The following is a 26,451-nucleotide window of genomic DNA, read 5'->3' on the forward strand; positions in this document are numbered from 1 at the left end:
CTGTTCTCTTCCAGTCAGAGGGGCTTTTACTCCAGGATTTTATTTTGTCCGTGTCATACTTCTCAATCATTCCATGTATAGTCTCTGTATTCATGGGTGGGCTCTTACCTTTAAAACTGACTTGGGCAACATGTTACTTTACGCACTAGTTTCCTCCCCAGTTTGCTTCCTCCCTCCCAGAGCAAGCGACACAGTGCTCAGCTTGTGGAGAAAAGCTTCCCGTGTGGAGGAATGAACCTCACTCTTCCGGGTGTCGCTGGCAGAGAACCCTTCCCTGGTAAGCCTGGTGCTCAGTAGACCCCTTTCAAAGCCAACATCCACCATTTACTTTATCTCCATAAATCCCCCGAGTTCACTCTGGAGGGTGCCCTGAGACTCCGAGGACAGCACAGATAGGAGTGTCAGGTCTCAGGAATACATTACACTTTGAGAACACACCAAAGTTCTGTTTAGTCTACTCACCAATACACAGGAAATGCCCGACCTGCAGTCCATATCTCTGGGACGAGAGGCAGGTGAGCAGCAGGCAGAGCACATGGAAGGCGACCAGGCCTATGAGCCAGGGCTCGGTCCAGTCTGTCTGCTGCGGGACACACATGACACTCATCGTTAGCTCTCACAGACCGGGCCTCATGTTTCCAGGGTCAGTGGGGAGTCAGTGGCCCCTCTCTCCTAAGTAGTTACTTCTGGGGCTACTGAGGAAAGTGTCTAGACAGCCTCTGCCCTGGGTTTCACAAAACAGGGGAGGGGCAGGAGGAGAGGGAAGGGGAGAAGGGAACCAGGAACTCCTCCATGGCAACCAGGGATTTGAAGAGGAATTCACAGGTTTAATGTTCCAGCACAGACCGAAGAACTCACCGACCTGTCCCTTGGGAACAGATCACACTTAACCTCAGGGTCACTCTCCCATGAGGTGAGAAGGAAGTGGCTGGTTCAGGGGATGCACTTAGTTACTTCTACTTAAAACTATTTCAAGGTCCTTAAACTAGCAGATACCGCTTTGGGAAATCTGAGTCATGCCAATTTGCAAAATTTTATTTTCTCCGACCTTTCTGCCTTACACCCAGCCTTGCAGTAGTGCTGCGATCTCTGGTCTCTCCACCCGTGGGGGTGGGCATGTCCACACCCAACGCTCAGATCCGGGCCAGTGCTGAAGATCCTCCCAAACTCAGACCACCCCACCGAGCTCAGAACTACGCCCTGCCCAGTCCCCGCTCCACATTAGGCGGGACACGCCGCAGAGCCGAGAGCCCTCGGATCTAAGTGTGTCCACCCCGCTGCACGGCCCACTCTGCACAGGTAAGCTGGCCAAGAGCTATGTCCATCAACTCGCGTACAAAGGGCCAGAGCGAGGGGCACGGGGAGAGGGATAGGGACGCCGCACTGGAAGGGGACAGGGAGGAGACGGGAGCCGCAGCACCCCACGACTCGCGCCCCATACGGGTCACACCGCCCCGGCCAGCGGCATGCCCAGCACACCGTCCCAAGCCCCGCCCCCTCCACCAAAGGCCTGCCCCAAACCCCGCCCTCTCCCCAAGCTCCACCCCAGAGGCCCCTCTCCCGGGAGCCCCGCCCTCACTACCCAGGCCCCGCCCCGGAAGCTCAGCCATCACCGTCCAGGGCACCAAATACGCCCAAGTCTCGCCCCCAACGCCGTCTGGTGCCCTGGCGTCCATGGCGGATGCGGGAAAGCCCGGGGCGGCCCCAAAGGGCTACGTTGAACTAGTCGCCAAGATACCATGATGACGGCAGGAATGCTGACGGGGAAAGAGGTGACCGAGAAGGCGGACGGCATGGTGCGCGGAAAATCTCGCCTTCACCACCACCGTCGTCGGGCAGGCCCCGCCCATATGCCGGCTGGCAAGCTTCTGGCGTCGCCTCTCGTGGGATCTCATGTGTCGCGAGACCCGCTGTGTCGGAAGTGGGCGCCTGGGGAGTGCAAATCTCGCGATATTTGGCGGTGGTGAGTACGATGACGTTTGCTAGGTTTTAGAGGATCACCGCGCATCTCTGTCCGTCACGGGTCCCTCCCTATAGAGCGAGCGGTACGGAGCACGCCGTGAAGTCCGCAGGACCGGTCCGGCGCCACGAGGTGCAGCTCAGCGCCTGCCCCGGGTGGCCGAGCGCATCCCTCGGGTTGCCATGCGCCGGCGGGCCCGTGCTTCCGCCGCCAGTTAGTGCGCGCGGTTGTCCGTCCCTTCACCCCCTGCCGGGAGCGCGGGGACGTGGACGCGGCGATCGGGCCTCGGGCTGCGCTGTTTGTGCCTGGGTGTGAAACCCAGGGCCGTTTACAGCCCAGCAGCAGAGAGCCGTGCGGATTTTTGTTACCCGTGTCGTGGGAGAGGGGGAAGCGGGTCGGGCCGCCCCCCCACGGGCCCGTGCCGCCGCCCCGGGCTGCCGTCGCTTCCATTCCTCCCTCCCTCCCAGCACAAACCGAAGAAGCGGTCCCCTGGTTTCAACAGCCAGTACTCGTAAGGCTCCAGTGAGAGCAGCGGGCGGCGGGCCCTCCTCTCCCCGGTGCGCGGTGCGCGCTCTGCTGAAGAAGATGTCCCCTTCTGTGGACGCGCCAGCGCTGAGACAGTCCCGGGCTTGCCCTGTTCTCCAGTGTCAGGGTTGCGTCGGCCTCTGCCCTGTCACTGTTACCACTGCTGCCCCTTTCAGGGCCACCTCATTCTCCATCATAGATTTCGCCCCTTGTCCCCAAGTCAGGTGTGTTTTCTACATCTATGGATGTGGAAAGATCTAGAAATACCTATAGGCGTCCCGCACATGGAATCTATAATCCTGTGTTGAACATGAGGAGCCACTGAGCCATTTCACCCGCAGGTGTTGTAAAGTACCAAGGGCTACAGAATTAATATTAATATTTTAGGAGGCTTGGAGAACATTTTATTATTTTGGGTTAAGGTGTGCAGAGAAATTGTGAGAATAGTCTCTGTATTGTGCGATTGGCATAACCAGGATGGCCCTTGGCATTGTATTATAAATGCAAGGGGAGGAAAACATGGATTCCCAGACATTCCACCACACCTGTGGGGAAAGGGGTGAATGGCTAGCCAGGTACAGGAAGAGAAAATCCAAAATAAACCTTTTCTTATAGCAATGAGCCATTTGGGGGCATTTGTCCCCACCGAAACTACCTCTCCTATGTAAATGCGTGTATGACTCTGGACAGACAGATAGCAGATAAACACTAGATAATATAGGAAAGCCTTTAATATGTAAAGAGACATCTTTCTACCGTTGTGTTGACTTGTAAATTTTGTTTTCTCCAAAATGATGTATGGTTTGCAAATTGAATGCGGTCCTATCAAGTTAAAGGACATATGACTATAACCAATAGCGGTAAGGGGCTCCTAATTACAATTTTTGCTTCTGTACTTCCCACTTACAAAACTATAAAAACTAAGTAGAACAAAGGGCCGGCACGCTCTCCCTCAGATTTCTGTCAGAGTTCCCGCTGCTTGGCCAAGCTAGACAATAAAGCTTTGATGTGTAAACGGTGGACCTTGTTCCTGTCTTCCATGTTTTCGGGTCCCTCCGAATTTGGATTAACATTTGGTGCGTTGGCCGGGAAAGGAGCGGGACCGCCGTGGGTCTGCACATTGGAGCTTTATTGTCCAACCCTGGGTAAGTAGAACAAGGTCGAGACCATTTGGTTGCCACGTGTGCTCTGGGTGACGGGCTGGGAAGGAGCCGGTGGCCTGTTTCCCCTCAGACGCAAGGTTGGGAGACTTTGAGGGGGGCACCCCGCATTTAGGGAACCCCGTTTGAGTTTAGATATTCCGAGCTCAAGAGCAGGTGATGGTGCCTATTTGTCTGTTTTTGCTGTTTGTCTGTTTTTTTGCTGTTTGTCTATCTGTTTTTGTCACTGCGTTCGTCAAAGTTTTTAGAGTGTGGGAAAGCGGCTGCCAGGCGTCCTCGACGTCAGGGGCTGCCCGTGTGTGGCAGGTTTGGGAATTCCCATGTTTTCCGGTGGACCCACCTGTTGCCCGAGGGTCTTCCCACACCCGCTTGGTTTCCTCCGCGTGCACTTGTTATGGGCCCCTCCCTGCCATGGGTGCCCGGCTAGCCCCGAGGGCACCTGCTCTCTCTCACCGCGCGGTTGGGCGGCAGCCTCTGGCGTCCCAGGGCTGGTTGTGTGGGGTGCTCCCCAGGCCGGGGTCATCGTGAGAGAAGCTCCTTTTGGCGCGTGGGGAAGAGGAAGTTGTGTGAGCAGGTGGCGGCAGGGTTTGGCGGGCCCCGCCCCAGCAAGATTGGACAGTGTTTGGCTGGGGGGAAAAGAAGGGCCCAGTTGGCGTCCTGGGGCATTGGGACTGGTGAAGCCTTTGATTCTAGGAAATACCGGAGATCTCTTGGTTTTGGAACCAGAGAATGTGTCAGTGGCTTTGGGAGCCCTGTGTGTTTGCTTGTCGGCCAGTGCAAATCTTGAATAAAGGTGTTAGGCAGATAAAATATATTATGCTCACTTTGTTAAAGATGGCACTGCCCACGTGGAGGCCGTTGCCCAGGTGATATTAATGTGTGTCTCTTTGGGCTGTGGGCAGGCAGAATTCTTGTAGCCTGGGGCTTGGTTTTGGGATTAAGCCTTTACTGCCCTTTTTGATGTGAGGTGGTACAATCCCATCATGTCTCTGATAAGTGACTTTGTATTAGAGTCTTCCCTATTTTGTATATTGGATTTGAGGTTTGGATTTCTACACTATAAAATGAGGGCAGAACGGGAGCTTGCTCTCTTGGTTCCTGAGATTAACTTTAGAGGAGAGAGCAGAGAAAGAACACGTGGAGGAGGCCGGCAAAGGCGGCCAGGATGGTGGAGTGCTGAGTGAGGGGCTGGCTTGTGCAGAGTTTATGCAAAGAGAAGGGAGAAGATGGGGAGCAGAGATGGATAGGTCTGATGAGCTGGAACCTTTGATTCTGGGAAGCTCGGATAGGTCAGTAGCTTTGTGAGCACTGAATGTGAGTGGGTTTTGAAGCCTGGTGTTTGCGTTTTTGCTTGCCCACTGTGTGCAAGCTAGGATTAAAGATGATATCATCCCTACAAATTTCTAATTTTAATTGGAGTAAATATACCGTGCTCATTTAAATTTAAATTGAATAAAATGTGAATCCTAAAATTTGCTAATTTTGGCCAAACTGCTTCAAACTTCAGGCCGCAACGCTTAAAACAGGGTGAATTTACCTAGCGAAGGTGTAGATTTTCATTAATAATATAGAAAAATAATGGCCACTGGAAATAATGTACTGGAATTTTCCAGCCTTATTGTGCACTTTAATTTGCCTGTTAATTAATAGGATAGAACTGTTTTAATAAGTTTGGAAATGTTACTTGAAAATGCATTTACTATGTTTTGTTAAGTTAACATAAAGACAAGTATTTCGTACAATTTTGAAGTAAAGATATTATAAAGTGTACTCAACAAATGCTTAAAAAAATCTGTATGGTAACAAGGGGGAAAAAGAGCCACCCCAAGCAAGGCTCTGATTCCATTGGTAAATATAGGAGAGAGTTAAGATTCTGTTGAAATTTAAACTTGCTTTGGGAGTTAAGCTGTCTGACATGACTACCTCTTTCTCTTTAAAGATCGGTCAAAATTAATCTTTCACGGGCCCTGGCCGGTTGGCTCAGCGGTAGAGTGTCGGCCTGGCGTGCGGGGGACCCGGGTTTGATTCCCGGCCAGGGCACATAGGAGAAGCGCCCATTTGCTTCTCCACCCCCACCCCCTCCTTCCTCTCTGTCTCTCTCTTCCCCTCCCACACCCAAGGCTCCATTGGAGCAAAGATGGCCCGGGCGCTGGGGATGGCTCCTTGGCCTCTGCCCCAGGCGCTAGAGTGGCTCTGGTCACGGCAGAGTGATGCCCCTGGGGCAGAGCGTCGCCCCTGGTGGGCGTGCCGGGTGGATCCCAGTCAGGCGCATGCGGGAGTCTGTCTGACTGTCTCTCCCCGTTTCCAGCTTCAGAAAAATACAAAAAAAAAATAATAATAATCTTTCATGGCACTGAGCTACTGTACCAGTTTATAATACCTCTCTAATAGTATTAATACATTGAATACTTTGTTATTGTTATATGGGTTACTTAAATAGATTTGTTTTTGTATTCCTGATAGTATCTTACCGCTGCAAGCGTGCATTGTGCAAGTATGTGCTAAAATTTGTTTTAATTTGTTGGATGAATGTTTTAGATGCATCAGAACAGCTTATTCTTTAAATATTTATTCTGAATGAAAGGTCTATGTAATTCTGACATTCAGGTTTTTTTTTATGTTTAAGTTTATTACAATAAATCTGTTTGTTTCCTTTAGTGTAAAGAAAAACTCTCGTTCTTAAAAAGGTGCAAATGTAAAATTTAGGAAAAAATAACTAGAACCATGAAAAGAATGTTTACCAACAGGTTTGCTAATTATTTTGAAATTGGGACTTTGTTTTGTTTTAATAGTAATCAAAATAATGCAGTACTAGGAAAGTTCTGGGAAAAGTCAGTTTTACTTTAAAATAAGAATCTGCTGGCCCTGGCCGGTTGGCTCAGTGGTAGAGCGTTGGCCTGGCATGCAGAAGTCCCGGGTTCGATTCCCGGCCAGGGCACACAGGAGAAGCGCCCATCTGCTTCTCCACCCCTCCCCCTCTCCTTCCTCTCTGTCTCTCTCTTCCCCTCCCGCAGCCAAGGCTCCATTGGAGCAAAGATGGCCCGGGCACTGGGGATGGCTCTGTGGCCTATGCCTCAGGCCCTAGAGTGGCTCTGGTCACAACATAGCGACGCCCAGGATGAGCAAAGCATTGCCCCTGGTGGGCGTGCCAGGTGGATCCCGGTCGGGTGCATGTGGGAGTCTGTCTGACTGTCTCTCCCCGTTTCCAGCTTCAGAAAAATACAAAAAAAAAAAAAAAAGAATCTGCTGTATTTTATTGTTTTCAATAAAACTTCGTGTTTTGGACCTTTTAAAAATTTTCTCTTAAATACTAATGTACAGGTTGATTTAGCAACTGAGAGACTCTAAAATCCTACAAAAGATGCCAAACTTTTCTCTTCCTGCAAACTTATACCTTCTTTTATTTAACCCAGCTAATAATGCTGTTTTGTCTTTTTCCAATCAGCCCTAGGTATATGGAAAAAGTTTATATAGGCAGATGGGGACTCTCAAACCCCTCAACAAGATCTTCTGAGCATGGCATTTAAGGTCTATAATGACCAAAAGAGGAACAGAAAAGGCAGACAGAGCCGAAAAGAGATCAGGTAAAATATCAGCTCTTGGCATACACCCATAAAGGCTCCAACGCCCTCGAGAGACTTCATAGGACTCCCATCAGGGCCCTGCTTCAAGAGTGGAAAGGAAGGTCATTGAGCTAAAGCCTGCCAGGCTTCTCGACCCCCACCAGGGACATGCCTTTACTATGGAAAAAAAGGAACACTGGAAGGTAAGCTGCTCCCTCACTCCTCCAAGGGAGGGTTCAGTCTCTTCTAGCCCTGCTCTGGCTACCTGTGACCTGACCTTGCCAGCCTACTGAGGCTTGCCACTGAAGACTAAAGGTGCCCAGGGCCATCAGCCCCATCTCACGTCGCTGTGGACGAGCCTAGGGTATTTCTTCCAGGTAAACTGATCTCCTTTCTTATAGAGACAAGGGCTACTTACTATGCCTTGCCTGAATATTCAGTTTTTTTAATCAGCCCTCAAAGATCTCTGTTGTGGGTGTTGATAGTCTTATTTTCTGCTGCTTTGTTTAATATTTAGTGTTTCCTTTATTCCTTTTGCTTCAATGCCCATGCCTATTTTAGGCTGGGACTTACTCCTAATTTAGATGAATTTACCTCTGCTACCCAGGATAGTGTATCCACAGGTTCTCTTCACCATGCCATAATTGCAGAGCTCCAGAGAAAGGCACCCTGGGTTCACCTCTCCAGTTTAAAGAAAACAGAAGCTCCGTCTTCATGCGTGCTGCAGGTGGCCTTTCCAGTCTACCTGGGTCATTGCCAGCTGGGAGCAGTGGTCATTGGGACTTTAACGATAACTGCAGAGTGTGGAAGTGTGATGGCAATTCCAGTGCCATGTGGACTTTTCCTGAGTGTGGACACTTCCTGGACTCCTCCTGTGACAGTTTTTGATGGACTGAACTGGGGTTGGGATGCATTTGCAGAGATTTGGAATGATGTTGGTGCCAACTTGGACTTGGTGAACACTTTAAGGACATTACTCTTTTATAGATTCTTGTTGTATTAGCTTAAAGAGTTTGCTTAAAGGCTTTAATCACTGTGATATATTAGTATACTTGTTTTGGGTATCTGTTAGTATTGGCTATACTAATTTTGTGTTTGTTCTGTATTTTTCCAGTCTGCCCTCAAATCCGAACATGGGAATTCAAATGAGTAAGAATCACAACACACAAATTTGAAATTTTAATATCTTTTGGAAACCAAAATATAAGCAGGGTTTTTTTTATATTCAGGGGACAGGTGCTGGGCCTAACCACCCATCTCACCTGTCCAGTTAACAAAGAGAGTAATACCTGATTATTGCTTATCCCACCCTGGTCAAACGCCAGCTAGCGGCCGTCAACCTCCTGGTCCACCGACCTAGGTTTCAGCCTACCTACCAGCCTCTCCCCTTGGTAGATACCACGTCTTATCTTCCCATTCAGAGGGGGGAATGAGGAGCCACTGAGCCATTTCACCCGCAGGTGTTGTAAAGTACCAAGGGCTACAGAATTAATATTAATATTTTAGGAGGCTTGGAGAACATTTTATTAATTTGGGTTAAGGTGTGCAGAGAAATTGTGAGAATAGTCTCTGTATTGTGCGATTGGCATAACCAGGATGGCCCTTGGCATTGTATTGTAAATGCAAGGGGAGGAAAACATGGATTCCCAGACATTCCACCACACCTGTGGGGGAAGGGGTAAATGGCTAGCCAGGTGTAGGAAGAGAAAATCCAAAATAAATCTTTTCTCATAGCAATGAGCCATTTGGGGGCATTTGTCCCCACCGAAACTACCTCTCCTATGTAAATGCGTGTGTGACTCTGGACAGAGAGATAGCAGATAAACACTAGATAATATAGGAAAGCCTTTAATATGTAAAGAGACATCTTTCTACCGTTGTGTTGACTTGTAAATTTTGTTTTCTCCAAAATGATGTATGGTTTGCAAATTGAACGTGGTCCTATCATGTTAAAGGACATATGACTATAACCAATAGCGGTAAGGGGCTCCTAATTACAATTTTTGCTTCTGTACTTCCCACTTACAAAACTATAAAAACTAAGTAGAACAAAGGGCCAGCGCGCTCTCCCTCAGATTTCTGTCAGAGTTCCCGCTGCTTGGCCAAGCTAGACAATAAAGCTTTGATGTGTAAACAGTGGACCTTGTTCCTGTCTTCCATATTTTCGGGTCCCTCCGAATTTGGATTAACAAACATAAAGCTGACATTCTTGTTCTCATCCTGCATCCGCCCTAGGGGGTAAGTGCCCTCCTGCGGGCGCCTCAGCGTGTGTCCCAGTCCCAGGACAGGTGCGCAGGATCAGGGGGCACCTGCGGGGCGGGCGGGCCGCTCCTACAACCAGCCGAGTGCAGTGCATGGGGCCACCAGCAGGTGGCAGCACAGGCCGGTTTCAGGTCCCACGCTGTGGAGACCCGCACTTGTCCATGGTGTTGGCTGCAAAATGTTTTCATATATTCATACTTGTTGGACTGAGAAGTTTTGGTCGACACCATTTAATTTTAGGTGGACAAATGATTTTTTTTTCTGAACATCGTGGGGTAGCTAAATGTTATTTTTGAGTTCTGTATAAGATTGTCTTAGATTATTGTGGTTATTTTGAAATGGGCTTGTGAAATCCGTAATTATGGATGATAAAAAGATTTACATATAAAATCCAACAAATGTAATACCTCACTTTTATTCTTTCAGTATTCTATTAGTGCACCTCCACCTCAGGGCTCACAGAGGAGTAACTGCGTGGACCTCACAGCATAGTGCTGACTTGGTTAGTTTATGGCTCCTTCTCTCTGATCTCAGCCTCTCCAGGACATTAATCATGTCCTATCTGCTTGTTTTGCACCATCAGCACATCTGACAGTGGGTTGTCTGTGAAAATGTTTGTGATGTGAATGAATGAACCTGTCATAACCGCTCATTTAGTAATTAGTAGTGAACCTGTTCTGGAGTTTTATTTTTGTATAGACCCTTAGGACCACACGTAATTAGATGCAGTTACTGCAAAACCTTATGCTACTAGACAAAGACCTTTCATGCACAAGAAGAATGAAGAGTTCAGGAAGCATGTAGAGTCACTGTCTTTGGGGAAATTGAGTCAATAGTGATGTTACCAGTTGAAGAAGTTCCCTTTTTTTTCCCCCTAAACCAGCAGGTGCTGAAGACCGTGTTTCCAGCACAAGTTTGGAAGGCCAGCACCGGAGACCATGTGCCCCTCAAGCCCCAGGGATTTCCATGGGGTCCAGTCTTATCTCAGCTGCTAATAACACACAGCACAGCGTGTGCTTTGCATTTGGAAACTTTTTCTGTCTTCTTTTGATTTTATTTCATTGACTCAATATAGATAAAAACTGGGCACCCACCATGGAATTGAGGCTCTCCGCTCCATTGTAATCTCATCCTAACATGATTACAACCACAAAGACTCTGTTTCCAGTAAGGCCACAGCTACAGGTACAGGGTTCAGGACTTAAGCACATCTTTCAGAGACACAATTGGCCACAAGAGGCAGCTCCACTGTGACCATGCTGCCTGATCAGGAAACACTGCATGGACCACAGTGGGTAGAAACCAAGATTTTTTGAGTACAGCGGGTGCAGAGAAGACGAAACCCCAGCAAGGTCTCGCCTCTGTGGGTTTCAGCTGCCAGTATTGTAGGGAGAGACACGACTGCATAATCTCCAATCTCCAAGTTAACCTCTCTCTGTCATCTGCTCTTCACGGATTTTGGCCTCAGGACAACACTGACTGAGCAGTCTGTGGCTGTGACGTCATTTCTTTACCTGGCCACGGCCATTGCTGAGGCTGGTGCACTCCTTCTGTGTTCCCACCAACAGGAAGCCACCTTGGTTTTGGTTTTGCTGGCAGTTGTTCCAAACCCTGTGGTGGTTTACTTTCTAAGTCCTATAGAATTTATAGCAGTAGCCCAGCTTTGTTTAGTGGGAAAATACCTCATTGCAACTTTGTTCCAAATGCTAATTTGCATTCTGCTGCATAATTAGGTTTTTATGCACATTGCTTTTTTTTTTTTTTTTAATATTTATGATTTTAGAGAGAGAAAGGTGGGAGGGAGGAGCAGGAAGCATCAACTCATAGTAATTGCTTCTTGTATGTGCCTTGGCCAGGTAAACCCAGAGTCTTAAACCAGCAATCTCAGCACTCCAAGTCAATGCTCCATCTACTGCGCCACCACTGCTTTTTAACTGGAAAGCTTTTAAGAGAATTCCATGCAATTTGACTACTCAGACATAGCAGCATGGCTTTCTGGGGACATGCTATTCCCAGCCACTGACTGAGGGGCTGTCGAACCCGTCCTTTCTCACTGCCCCCAGCATGTGGCAGTGAGTCTGGGGATGAACGCTGGATGCACAGGACAGCAGGCCTCGTCCTTTGAGCACGTGCCTCTCAGGTCTAGTGGACAGACCTGTGGACCCAGACACACAGCTGTACTCTAAGTTTGCTTCACATAAGCATGGCTTAGTAGAGTAAACAGAAACAAAGCAATAACTGTCAGTGGTTTAAATATGCCACTATGACATCATTGTGAGAAATATTTTAAAAATTGTCACAGTCCACATATTTAAATATTATGGTCAGTTTAAAAAATCACACTGTTCCGTGATAAAACGGCAATCAAAATTGAAAAGAATTTTACACATTACAAAATGTGTCTGGTTTAATGTTAAAAATGTGGTGGTTGAAATATATATGGACTGAGCAAAAAAGTAAAAAGAAAATTATATGAGGCACGCAGCCTGTGAACTAAGGGTAGTTTTTGTCAAGTCCTCATAGTATTGCACACTTTCCTCAGACAATAACTGGATTTTTAAAACAATTTTCTCTTAATTTTCAACACTGAACCTTTATTATACTAAAATATAACTCATTTTATTAAAATACCAGTTGTGAAACATGAACAGGTTTAAAATCACTGTGTATAAGACCCATTTAAATATGTTCCACGGTTTTTTGTGATTCATTAAAGTTCTGTGTAAAGGATTTGGTTTCTACCATCTTTTAGAACAGGAAAATGAGCATAAGATTATATTTTAAATTCTCAGGGATGTCTTATCACTGAGAGGGAGGTGGCAGGGGCTGATTGTTGAGTGATTTCTAGTAACGAAGCCAAACCAGAAATGCCCGTCTCTGCCCACTGACACCACGCAGATGCCAAACCTGGGCTGGGCCCCGGGCTCCCAGGCGGCCCTGCAGCTGTGTGTCTGAGGGTGGGGGAATGTGGGTGGAATGCCAAGGACCGCCCTGGCGGGGGAGGGTGTACAGAGAAGCCCCCTCCCCTCCTAAGAGCCTCCCTCCTTCTATAAACCCATTTCTCCCTCTTTTGGAGCTACCGTGTCTGTGAGCATCTTGCCGCTGCAGCAGCCCCAGTGACATCATCCGTTTGGTGCATTTTATCTCGACATCATCATTAAGACACCAGTTAAACATCACCTGACAAGATGGTTCCATGTCTGAGCCCAGAGACAAAACAACTGAGTAAGCAGTTACTAATGGGGAACATTGTCATCAGAGGGCGAGCCCCACGCTACACTCAGCGATTGGCACTGAATTAAGGACGCGGGTGCTGCCACCCTAACAGTTGCCCCGCTACACAGATCCCCAAGGACACGCAAGGTGGGACAGCTGTCTGTTCTGCAGGAGTGTTCACTCCGACCCCTCAGTTTTCAGGCCACGAGAAAGCCCCACGCTGCCTCTCAGGACACTCAGAAAGAGTCCAGCTCCTGACCTACATGACTCAGAGTGGAGGGGCATCAGTTCTCATCCCAGTGAACCGTGTTAAATCTGCTCTGGAGAAGGGTGTCTCTGTCACCACAAGATGGGGCCTGTGGGAGGGACATCTGTTTTAGGGGGGATGTTGGCATGTGACCCCTCCCTGATTGCTGCCAGCGCACTGGTCACTGGGGCCTTAGCAGTCACCGTGGGTCAGAAAAGACCCCGTTTTATGTCTAAGGTGACATGATTATTATCACAGATCTTACCCATCTTCTAAATGTCTTCAGACATTTAGAAACAGGAAGTTAATCATGTGGCCAAGGTTGGACCCTCGGTGCGTCCAAGTAGCACTTTCCATGTCTCGTGTGTAGCTTTTGTCTGAGGGACTGACGTGGCCATCACCAGAAGCAGAAACCCTGTACTGACACACTTCTTGACTACTCCCACACCGTCCTGAGGGACAGACGCCGTTCTAACTGCTGTGCCGTGAGAAAATGACTCCAAGAGAACATGGCTGTCCGGGTGACACAGCCAGCAGGTTGGGGTGCTGCTGGGCCACGCTGCCCTTTCCCTACAGACTGTCCCAGGCAAAGTCCTCCCTCATCAAAACTCCCTCAAATCGGAATGGTGACGTCCCCAGAAAGTAAAAACTGGTGACTCAGGATCTGCTTCTCTTGCCCCAAATGTAGGTCTCAATATCCAAATTGATTTTTCTAAAAATTCTGCTGAACCCTTATTCACCTCATCGGTGTTTTGGGGGCCCTGTCGCATTGCAAGGCTGCGGCTGTCGGCAGGGACAGAGCGCTGTGCTGGTCAGTCATCTGTCCGGTCGGGGGCTCTGTTAGAAAATGAGGCTATTTGGGAATAAGAGTCAGCTGTTTAAGTACAGTGCTTACCTTCCTGGCCTGTCTGGGAGATGGGCTGGAGGAAGCACAGGCTCGAGGGCAAGTGTCCTGCTGGCTGAAAGGACTGTACACCTAGGACACTGAGGGAAGGTTGCGAGCACCAGAAACGCGCTTAACAGAACACAGGTGACTCAGCAGCTGCCATCCACTCTGCTTGTTCCCAAGGCAGCCTGCCCCAGGGAACTAAGAGGGTCCAGTTGCTCGCCACCCAGGTGCTGCTGTCTGCACGTCAGTGCCCGGGAGCCTCTCAAAGTTCAGGACAGGTGGAGAAGGCTCCTGGGCTTTCCTCCTGGAGGCCATGAGTACTGGGCATTGTCACCTCACTAATTTTTAGACACTCCAGGTAAATGAAATGTGATCATAAATGCAGTCATTAAATTCTAGTGACATTTCTTCCTTCACTTCCAGCACACATCAGCTACTCTCACCAAATTAACGGGCCTGCGGCATCCTGGGGCGTCTCATTCCCTGTGTTTATTCAGGGGCAGCTGCCATTGTACTGGTGCCTCAGAGAGAGAAAGAAAGACAAAGCCCTGGGAGTGAATAGTGTTGGCATCAAAAGCCAAGTGTGACAGCGAGCACAAACCAGCAGGTGATTATCCGGAGCTTTTGGAATGCTGATGAGTCTAGGGATGCTCAGACAGGAAGATCGCTGCTCAGACACCTGCAGCCACCTCCGGAGCCAGCTGGCATGCCTCCGCTGTCCCTCACTGGTGAGAATCACAGTTTGATACGTGGTGGTTAGTTCCCCTGGACGTCTCCTGTGGGATGGGTGTTGGACAGGTGGTTTACTCTCTCATTGGGACATCTCAGTCCTTCAATAGCAGCCTGTTGCATGATTTTCTGGACACTCAGCCCCTACTGTGTGATCTGCTCACCATGGTAACAAGACACCAAGATGAGGCTTAACAATTTACTTTCTCACCATTCTGGGGGCAGGTGGTTCCTCCTGAGGCCTCCTTAGTCTTCTCCCTGCTCCTCACATGGTTGTCCCACTGTGCCTGTCTGTGTTCTCATCTCCTCTTAGTGGGACGCTACTCGTGGTGGAGAAGAGCCCACCCTCGTGACCTCATTTTTCTTTAATCAAAGTTCAGCTTTCCTGATCCCATCCCATTCTGAGGTGGTGGGCATTGGGACCTTTTCACATGAATTTGGGGGACACAACTGAGCCCATTACAACAACCAAAGGGAACATTCTGCACAGAGCTGAGGACAAGGCTCCCTTCATGTCCTCTTGTCTCAAATGACAGCATTGGGAACTGGGCAAAGAAAAGGACTTTAGATCAGAGAAAACTGAATTTGAATGAGAATGATTTCCCTCACAGCAGCGTGTCCTAGGGATTGTTATTTTTTTAATTATCTGAGTCTTAGTTTATTGTAAATGCAGCTAACTTGGCTTTCTGATGGGTGGTCCCTAGGACACGTGGTAATATGCCTTCAAGACCGAGCACTGTGCCAAGTGACTGGCTTTTGCTTAATAAATAATAGCTGTTGCGACTTCAATAATGGTTTATCCCAATGACCCCTGGGGTGTCTTCTTTCAGCTCCTCTTTCTAATGCACAGACTGATGTTCCTGCTGCTTGCAGCTCTGCCCTGCACGGGGAGGGACTCGTCAGTAACTGTGTAAACAGTGTGTGCATTTTATTCTGAGAGGTGTCATTTCTAAACATAACATCATAGCTCACTTGCTTCTTTGAATGCTCTTGCACATGGATTACTGCATCTTGAAAAAGGTGTAAAGGTCAGAAATGTTTTTTCTGAGACCAGAGCCAGTCCATGTCCAGTCAAAGTGGCCATGCAACTCCAACCACTTTCTGACGTGGGTGCTCTTGTGTGTGTTATTAAACAAGCCAGTTATTGAGACAGAGCTCCTTTTCTGAGGTTGGAGGTTGAGGTTGCCTAACAAACAGGTCTTTATTGAAGATGTGGATTTCTTGATTTTTTTTTTAACTTGCTAGGTTCAGGTTCTCTTTCTGTGAAGGAGCCAGAGATGCACTGGACACGGTACAGGACAAGGTTTTGTCAAGAGAGTTAAGTATGTGCAGTTACTCGGCAGGATGGTGGAGGCAGTGTGACCCTGCAGGAGGCAGACCGGGGTCAAGTTTTACCAAACCCCTCCCCTCTTTCGCAGGCATGAGGGCAGAGTGCTAGTGTGCGGTGGGAGAAGTGGAGCATGACTTTTCCCAGCCGCGGTCCCCACACTGTCTTCGCCCCTGGCCAGCTGCACCCTCCACAGGGGGCTGCAGAGCAGCTAGCCGGTGGGTACTCCCTGTGGGCCTCACCCAGCAGAGAGGAAGGACCTTGTCAGATCTGAGTCTCTGTATAATTTGGGATGTTGGCTGTATCTGCTAAGATTAGCTGAAGAAAGAACAGCTGCTTCTTTCTCAGGTTTGGGAACTTTAACATTAGTAATAATAGTTACTATTTATGAGGTGCTGACCTTGTCAGACAGTAGACTGCGAACTTGATGTATGTTTGTGATTTTAGACAGAGAAGACGGTGACTAATTGCGATTATCGTATTCTCCGTGTACTTGTAAGAAGATAGTATATTGAAGAGATATTTTCAAGAAGTAGAAGTGCGTTGGCCACCAACTGGATGGAGAAAAATTGAGGGAGAGGAAAAAAGGGAAGAACACAGACCAAGAGATTGACAGGATGCTGAAGACGTTAAAGAACATAGGTGACAATGGCTCAAGGACCAGTTTGATCTGAATGATAATGATTTTGCTTTTGCAAAATCGATTTGAGCTGCTTACATGAAATTCATGTGTAACTATGCAGAAGACTGGAGGGAATATAAAAAGAAGTTGGGATTAAGAACTTGGCATTCTTTAGCATGAAGAGACTTGGTAAAGTCATAGCGGTTGATGAAATCTTGGGTTGAAGCCCAGAAGAGAAGGTCAAACAGGTGAAATGGTAACAACCCACTTCTCTCCCAAGTACAGAAAAGAGCAAAGTCTTGGGACAAGGGTTCAATTGACTTAAAGAGTCAGTTACAGGAAAGGATGACAAAATCGATACCTTAACACCGTGAATATTTTTTAAAAATATAAGCTACATAAATCATTGATTTCAACAAGAGTACGGGACCTCTACCTTGGTGTGGATTTTGGACTGTGGGAAACTTCGCCCCAAATGCATCCTGAACATTTCTCATTGAAAGTGGGTGTGATTTTAAGGACATTTGCACAACTATTTAACTGTAGGACATTTCTAAGTATTTGTTGATTTCTTTCTTTTTTTTTTTTTGCTTTTCCACCAATCCCTATGGACTCCTATATTTACATCTTTCCGAACCATTCCATTCTGTCCAACTCATACTTCATGAATATTCATAGCTGATCCAGTTGCATGGTACAATTACAGTAACAAGCAGGGCCATACGAGAGGAGGGAGTAAATGCCGCTAGGTCTCATGGGAACATACTGTACTTCTGGGCACGCTTGCAGTTTCCAGCATTCGCCATGCCCCCTCCTCCCCAGGCCACAGCAGAATAAAATGACACAAGACAGAGGATTTGTAGAGATTAGATAAAGGATGACATGACAGTGACTACTGTAAGGAGAAATATTCCTGCAAAAACTTAGCAGATGGACAAGAGTGTGGGGGTTATGGGGGGGGGGAGAGGAGAGAGAGGAGGTTGGGGGAGGGGAGGGGCACAAAGAAAACCAGTTAGAAGGTGATAGAAGACAACTGGACTTTGGGTGATGGGAATGCAGCATAATCAAATGTCAAAATAACCTAGAGGTGTTTTCTCTGAATATATGTACCCTGATTTATCAATGTCACCCCATTAAAGTTAATTTTAAAAAAAGAAAAAAAAACATTTAAGATCTAGATATATAAATAAACGTAGATAAAAAAAACTTAGCAGGTAGAGAGATAAATTTAAAAAAAATTAAGAAAGAAATAAAGTGGTTACCAGTATATCCTGAACACCTACATTGCATTTTTAAGTTGTGCATCTCATAAAATAAAGCCATTATTAAAATTTATCTTTTTTAACATTTAAAATACAGTAATACACTTAGACAATTTTATGCCTTTATAGAACTTCAGACTTCTATAGAGACTTAGTGTTGGGAGGCGGGCTGCAGTTTCAAATCATCTGCCCCCCCCCCCCCCAGGTGCCTCTAGGTCCAGGTAAGGAGATCCTTACAGAAGCTCCAAAGCATCACATTGTACCTCCGGAAAACATGCAAAATTTTATTTCTCAAGTGTGTCTCCCCATCCCCTGTCACCCACAGAACTGATGAACGTATTAATAAAGGAACTGTAAATGAACCAAAGATGTAATCCACACAGCATCACATGACACTTACCTGTAGCTGCTGGGATTGAGTTTCCTAGCGCAGTCTTGGGTTTCTGCCATGCTCTTGAGAACGCTGCCCGGGGCACCATCAGCGTGATGTCGCAGCAAGACTGAGTCCTGCACACGTCTCCTTTCTCGGGTCTGTAGCATCTGCCGGTCGTGTGTGCAGACTCGGTGTCTTCCTTTGGCCAAGCCGCTCAGATGTGCCCTGTGAAGCCCAGACCCAAACAAGCAGCATGTATGACTCTCAAATGTCTTTTCCAAGAATTCCTTTTGCTCTCTACTGCTTAGCCCACAGGCAAAACACAGACCCCTCACCAGAGCTCACTTTGGGTGTGAATTCAACAAGCTGCAGAAAAGGAGGGCTATTAATTTCACACCACACCCTGCAGAAAATATGCCTCCCTTTATTAGCTGACAGTAGGAAGAAGACAAAAAAGGAAAATGAAAGATTCCTAAAACATTTATTATACAGAGCTTGGTGTTCAAATTAATCTAAGTTGATATAAAAAGAAACATATCCGTTCTTTGGCACAATTATGAAATATTTGCCAATTAGAGGTTTCCTAATCTTCTCTGAGTCTTCAAACGTTCTTCCAACTGAATCACTTCTCTCATTTTTGCATCAAGTCCCAAATGCCATTCTCAGAAGGAGGAAAGGGATAAAATTAAAGAACTCTGTTATGTTAATAAGAGAGTTTAACCCAAGAAAGAAAACAAAACTAATTGACTGAAGAGGCCGCCCCAATTTCCATAGAGCCGTCTGGGGCTGTGTCTGTCCCTAGTCCACCTGCCACTTGGCACAGTGACCCCTGACGTCCGCGTCGAGTCTTGGCTGTGGTGCCGAGTTGAACTCTCTGGTTTTTCTTTTTCACCTCCTACTCTTACTTCTGCTCATAGAAATTTCTGGCAGCTTTGCAAAGGAGGTGAGAGGGAGAGCAGGTGCTGAGGTTGGCCACAGGGCCCAGGCCCGCCCTTGTGACACCGAGGGCTGCGTGGGGGACACATGCTCATTAGCGTCCTTTCAGATGGCCATGTTGATGCTGGTCATCTTAAGTTGTGCTTCAATTAAGGCCTGAAAATGACATAATTAAGAAACATGACATTTTAGGTATCGCAAATTTTGTGAGTACAGCTGCTGGATTTCAGTAAATCTTAAGGGCTATCATCCTTAGAAGAAGAATGCATTATGTAATCAACAGCATAAATTTACAGTGAATGGCAGTGCTAGTTTGTTTCCAATCATAGACCCCCGTCTGCACAGATGCACATGCAGTCCTGGCTAGTTGGTAAGTCTATGGATGACTGATAATCTCATGATGAGTTGACTGGCTCAGCAGGGTGAATCTAATTGCGTAGACGCAGGCGAATCCAGCAAGGTGTTCAGACAGAGTGGCTTCGTCATTAATTTAAAGGCCAATTGAACACCTTTTCTCTCTGCCAAGATCAAGCTCTCTGATGCTAATCTTCATGGGCGGGCTTCAGCAGACCAGGAAGTTCTGGAATCACACACAAGTCTCTTTGTCAGTCTGTTTAACATGTGATTTTTTTTCTGCAGAGAAGATCTAAATCATTAACTTCTCCAAGGGCCCATGGTCCCTGGAAGCTGAGAAGACTGCATTTCCCAGTTCCCAGAGCTACACTATCCTCCACTCTCCCTCAGGTCCTTTCTGTTACACTGCATCTCCTCACACCGGGTCAGGGCCTGGGCTTTGTCCACATGCTCACAAAACCACAGAAACATCTTGCTTCCCACATACTAAAGGCTTTTCTCTCCCATGTACGTTATGCACAGAAAGTAAATGAGGTGGGAACAAGACACTTCAGCCCACTCAGGATACAGGGGCACGTGGAACATCCTGCAATGAGGACTTGGCTGTGATAGTCCAGTGGCCACTGCCTTTATTCCAGAATGGAAAAGCTCCTGTGCCGTGTATCAGTGTGAGGTACTGCGGGAGAGGACAAAGGTCACACTGCCCTTGGTTTTGAGAGGTCCACCTGCTGGAACTATGTCCTCGGTAGCAATCAGCACCATGGACAGAGAAATGGAAAGCCATACAGCAGGGGTCCCCAAACTACGGCCCTCGGGCTGCATGCGGCCCCCTGAGGCCATTTATCCGGCCTCCGCCGCACTTCCAGAAGGGGCACCTCTTTCATTGGTGGTCAGTGAGAGGAGCACATTGACCATCTTATTAGCCAAAAGCAGGCCCATAGTTCCCATTGAAGTACTGGTCAGTTTGTTGATTTAAATTTACTTGTTCTTTATTTTAAATATCCCGTTTTGTTTTTTTACTTTAAAATAAGATATGTGCAGTGTGCATAGAGATTTGTTCATAGTCTTTTTTGTAGTCCGGCCCTCCAACGGTCTGAGGGACAGTAAACTGGCCCCCTGTGTAAAAAGTTTGGGGACCCCTGCCATATAGGGACTCTCCAAGTGTCCTCCGGAAGCAGTGACCAGGCTTTGGCAGATCATTAGGGTCTATAGCTCCAGCCAAGGTCGTGACCGTTCATGCTAGAACAGTGCTGCAATGAGAGTCATTGGTCCCCTGGTGGGGGAGGGGATGTCACACATCCTCCAGCTCATGTCATAGTCCAAGTTGGGCTGATGAGCTTCATGCAACTCATAGGACAGTGCATGTTTTGGGGCCTCAGTGGTGGGAGGCGGGCCCCAGTTCTCCATATCTATCTAGGAGTTTTCAGGACCTGTCCTGGAGTGGGCTCCTGTCACTCCTGTCACCTTCCATGGTCCAGAGCCTTGTCAGGTGCCCCAGCAGAACTACCACAGGGAGGGACATTATGGGCACAGAAGGCATGTCTGGGGCCCACGAGGCTGAGGCTGTGAAGGCAGCAGCCACAGGTTTGTGGGTGACGAAGTACTGTGTTGAGGGTCTGCCACCACAATTGGTCCCTTTGGCCCAGACCCATGTCTTAGGCCTGGAAGAAACAGCACCATCGCCATGGTGGGGAACAGTAGCAGGATACCCCAATCTCCAAGGTGTGGGCCCCCGTTCAGCACTGAAGCAGAATCACCCATGTCTATCAGTGGTACTTCACCACCCCTGGTGTCAGGCACCCTGGTCAGCCTCAGAAAACTCTGCTCTACTCAGCTCATCGCAGTCACTAATAACAACCCCCTTCTGTGTTAAAACCACCCTATTTTGGATAATAAATAATACAATAACCTCACAACAGTATATGAGCAGATCAGTGACTCCCATAGTGCTTTGCTTTTTCATTGTAAATAAATTATTTTGTTGGAAGTTGATGCTTTCTGTGAAATTATAAGGACAAATAGACACGTCAAGATGTCCATCATTGGTGTTAGCAGAGGAAGCTGGGTAAGCAGGAGGCAGCAGGGTTCTGGCAGTGTTGGTGCGAAGGGGTCCATGAGCTTGGCCGCAGCAGGGCTGCATCCTGTGTGGCGTGGTCACTTGTGGCCTGCAGCAGAATGATGGCAAGTGTGACAGGCAGGTGGTAAGGGGAAGGCAGCCAGTCCTGCATCAGCAGGACAGTAAGAAGCTAGGGAAGTTCCTTCACAGGTGGAATGGGGAAACTGAGACCAAATAAGTAACCAAGGCCAAACAATTTGAGCAATTTTAACCAGCTACTAAGTCACAAGGTCTTATCTTCCCTAACCAAGGACACTTAGGAATAATGAGTTTACACATTCCAGACTGTCCAGGGCAGACCAGCCTTGGTCCTGGTCCCTCTTTGATGACAGTCTTTAAAAAAATTAAACTAACCGGATAATATCCCTGACACCTCCTTACACTTATTTTAATATATAAACATATTGAAGGACTCACCTGGAAAGCTAATGAATATTGTGTTAAGACCCTCCCCTGAGACCTCCCCTAGGATTCCCACCGGCTGAAGAAAGATACAAAGCCTCAAGACAGCCCACCAACACACTCGCTCTAGAGCACACCCAGACCTCTCTCTCTTCCTCTAAGGTCCCCACAAGACTTGCAACCCAGGGAGCAGTGGGTGGTGGCAGCTTATCCTAGGCTTACCCTCTGAGCCTGTCTCCAAGGCCCCCTTTATCTCTGACTTTCTAGAGAGCCAAAGCAGCCCCACCTTGGCTCACTTCTGTCACTGTGACTTTTACTTCTCAGTGAGTCCCCACAGCTCTGTGTGGCTCACTTCTTTCCTATAACATTTCTAGGGAGCCAAAGCAGCCTCACCTTGGCCGTCTCCTAATGCTTCTTCTATCCTAAGCCCTTCCTTCGTTGCACTGTCCCCAGCTGTAATAAACAGAATCACCTGGACTGGTGTGAAATCTTTCCTGCACAAAGTTAAGAACACACACACTACAGGCCAGCCCGAGGCAGACCTGCTCCCACCCCAACCCTGTCTAGTGACACTGTGAGCAAAGGCACCACCCTTCCCAGCATCAAGGTCACCGATGTGTCAGCTTCCTGAGGCTGACACCTCCCTTGTGGCCGGTGCTTTGGTGTACATTTAGGTGGGACGCAAACATCCTGCCACTCAGGACTTAGCCCTGCGGTTCATCAACACAAATCTTCCTTTAGCTTCGTTTCCAGTAATTCTCCATTTCACTTTCCAGATCCCTGTCTGACCACACAACGGGCGTGCAGGTTAGCACCCACCTCCACCTCCCACTGGCCAGAACTCTTCCGTGTGTGAAGCATGGATACACACTCCGTATGACTGAAGGGCAATGTAACTTTATTCCACAGGAAAATCGACCTGGTTAAGGGGCTCTTCCTTTTCTTTGACTATTACTAGATGATCCTTTGTAGAAATTTAATGTGCCCAAGGGTAAGTTCTGGCCGTAGGAAGTGCTTAACAAGACTCAAAACTTGTTACATCCTGCTCAGCTCTGTGCTTTCTTGGCCTTTGAATTAGATCAGTGGTCGGCAAACTCATTAGTCAGCAGAGCCAAATATCAACAGTACAACGATTGAAATTTCTTTTGAGAACCAAATTTTTTAAACGTAAACTATATAGGTAGGTATATTCCTTGTTGAGATAGCGCCCGCACGTGGTATTTTGTGGAAGAGCCACACTCAAGGGGCCAAAGAGCCGCATGTGGCTTGCGAGCCGCGGTTTGCTGACCACTGAATTAGATTTAACCAACCATTTAGGGTTTCGTCATTAAAAGGACAGAATGGGGACAAAAAAACCAGGTTCCTAGGTTCCTGAATGAGAAAGGGGCTTGTGTGCTCTGCAGGGAAGGCATGTGATCCGACCTGTGACTGCTAACCTGATACCTGTAAAAGGTAAACAAGGTAAAACCGCTACACGGAATGTAGCCATTCGTAGGTTTCTACCCCAAATAGGGTGTGACAGTTTGATGTTTTAAGTAATATTTTTGTGAAATAATAATTGGTTTAGCCTCCTCTATTCCATTGACTGATACAGAGAATGTTTCAATTTTGCTTTTTACTGTGTTGCATTTCACTAAAAAGTGTTTAATGTAAATGTATGTTAATTGCCTTTACCAACATCTAAAACTGAAAAACATAGGCATTCATTAGGAATTTCTCTTTCTATTGATTTTTAAAATTACTCCATCCCATAGAGCTTATAAGAGCACATTTTTTTATTTCCTTTATCCTCTATAAATTTACGGTAAAGTCAATTTCATCATTTTAAGACTTTAGCCCATCCTAATCATATCTCCTGCACATGGCCGTGGAGAGTATTTATGAAAAGAGGCTGCACTGGACTGTTTTATGGAAGCTGTAACTGCAACAATAGCTTTAAATCAATGCTCCATCTCCTACTGGAGGATGTGGTGCACCTTTCTGTCCTGCGAGACTGCGTTCTCTGCAACCACCTCCATTTATTGTGAGGGAAGATCCACGTTTTTCCTCTGCAACCTATTATGTCCTCGTTTGTAATGGATTTCCAGTTATTTACGCAATAGTATATTTCTTATTTTATTTCACTCATACATTTGCTTTTCACTGAAGGGTATAAATTGAACTGAGGCTTATATGTCTATTTTAAATCCCCTCAGGCGTGGAAGGGGTGGGGGCGGTGGGGGAGGCTAGAGGGGGGACCGATGGGGATGGAGGGAGACTTGACTTGGGGGGGTGAACACACAACGCAACATACAGATGATGTGTTACAGAGTTGTGCACTTGAAACCTGTGTAATTTTATTAACCAGTGTTGCCCCAATAAATTCAACAAGAAATACATTCCCTCAGGCATAAAAACAAAAGTAATTCAGAATTTTGACACCTAAAATTTTATCTTCCCTCTCATCAGTACTAGTTTTATAACAATTACTATTTTTTTTCTTTAAATCTACCACCAAAAAATGGTCATCATTTTACAAAGATTCTCTGAGTTGCCAGCTTTGCCGCTGTCGGAGGAGCACGGACATGGGAGTGCAGGGCTACCTCGCGGGGCAGGAGGCCCCCACACACGTCCCCGGACGGCTTGCGGAGTTGGGTGGAGGAGCAGCAGCCAGGTCCACACTGACCACGGAGTTGGCTGGGGAGGCATGAGGTTGCAGGTCAGGCGGTCTGGTGCCGCTTTTGCATTGCTGTCCTACTGGAGAGCGGATACTGGGCCCACGGACCCGCCCCTGGAAGCCCTGTGGACATGTCCCCATGAGCCCTGCTGGGATGCAGGCAGGAGGGCAGGGAGACAGCCACGGGCGTGCAGGGCCTTGTGCCACCACCCGTCTAGTGTCCCAGGTGCTCCCAGCGCAGGTACACCAGTCCCAAGGGGGAGGACCCCGCCCCAGCCGGTGCTCACTGTGGACATGTCTTTGCATCAGAAACAACTAGAAAACCGTGCGATTGCCAGACAGAACCTGAAGTTGTAGAGATGCCGGGACTTCACAGGTGGCAAGGGCTGGACACACTGAGGTCCCCGACAGGGACAGACGCGGGAGGACAGGGACACAGGAATCGCAGACAGACAGAGCGTCTCAGTAAAAACTAGTTAAAGTGGTTGAGACATCCAGAAAATAATATTTAAATCTTCAGGAATGTAGAAGACACAAATTTGAACTCAAGGACCCATCAATGAGAAGGCGCCCCAGATGCCAGGTGAGCAGGAGGGTGTCCTCATGTAAAGACCTCACAAGACACCTGCCAGTCCCAAGTGACTCCACTTTGGGAAAAGGCAATGGCCCCGGGGGCCCAGATTTTCTCTAAAATCACCTACATACATTGTATGTTACTCGCTCAGAAGTTTCCGAGCACACAGGAGACATGAACGGCCTAAAACCAAGAAATGTAACCATAATTTCAATCAAACATCTGGACCTTCAGATGCTGGGGGTTATGGGACATGGATTTAGAAAAAAATAAAATATGTTCAAAACATTAGTTGACAAGATGGAGAGTTTCAACTGGAAACTGAAAGAATAAAATTTGAAAATTCTGGTGACAACAATTTTTTAAATTAAGAGCTTAACAGATGAGCTGATCGGAGAGTATGGTGCTTGAGAGAGTTGGGCGCTGGCGTTGAATGGGAAGAAAACATTTTAGTCTCCACACAGAGATGAAGAAGAATGCAAGAGATGAATGATTTGCACACACGATAATATCGTAAAATCGTGGAGGTCCTGACTATATTTGGTGTCCAGGAGAGAAAAGGGCAAAAACATATTTAAAGAAAGGGGACCAGTTTTTCAAAACACAATATACCCATCAAAGTCATCAAGATGCAAGATGAACTATTGAACCTGAAGAGTAAATAAACAGAAAACTCATCCTCAATGCTCTGTAGCCCAGTGAAGGAAAAGGGAAAGTAAGTGAGCATTTACAGCAGAAAATGGAGCAGACACATAATTTTTCAAGGAGCACTTAGAACACCTATGGTTGGTTTCCCAGTGGTAATAACAGAATTGATGACCAGGGAATCACATTTGTAAAGTGCTGGGAGAAATAGATACTGAGCCTGAACTCTGTACTCTGAGAAAATCTCCTGGAACTTAGGAAGGAAAGATGAGCCAATTAGAGACAAACCAAGTGAGAGGATGTCATCATCGGGCTTTAATGAAAAGAAATAAAGGTAACGTTCTTCAAGCAGAAGGAACGTGAGCCCACATGGAAACAATTTATATTGGAAGACATAAAAGCTATGGACGTAGGTAATTATGTGGTAAAACTAAGTGACTTTTAATGCTATAAAGCAATTGAATGATATTTTGTGGAATTTAACTATATGAGTAATTGCATAATTTAAAGAAATTATCTAAATAACAGAAGGCCACTGACTCACTTCGGCTGTCCCATTCTGGCCATGAGCTTTCAAAGGTTTCTACATCCCATGTGAATGTTTTTGATATAAGCATTTTTTTGTTTGTTTCT

At 47.2% G+C, this 26,451-nt stretch overlaps 1 protein-coding gene and 1 long non-coding RNA gene across 2 annotated transcripts in view; both read left to right on the plus strand.

Moving 5' to 3' along the window:
- Window positions 1-1,739: 1,739 nt before the first annotated feature.
- Window positions 1,740-26,451, plus strand: part of SNTG2 (syntrophin gamma 2) — a 229,955-nt gene continuing 205,243 nt past the window's right edge. The window contains exon 1 of the mRNA XM_066237602.1: window positions 1,740-1,963. Coding sequence (XP_066093699.1) covers window positions 1,740-1,963 — 224 coding nt within the window. The remainder of the gene's footprint in view (window positions 1,964-26,451) is intronic.
- Window positions 3,582-9,347, plus strand: LOC136309466 (uncharacterized). Its single transcript, XR_010726273.1, has 2 exons — window positions 3,582-3,630; window positions 7,091-9,347. It is a non-coding gene; the product is annotated as an uncharacterized lncRNA (long non-coding RNA).

Source organism: Saccopteryx bilineata, chromosome 6, assembly GCF_036850765.1.
Source record: "Saccopteryx bilineata isolate mSacBil1 chromosome 6, mSacBil1_pri_phased_curated, whole genome shotgun sequence".
Lineage (NCBI taxonomy): Eukaryota > Metazoa > Chordata > Mammalia > Chiroptera > Emballonuridae > Saccopteryx > Saccopteryx bilineata.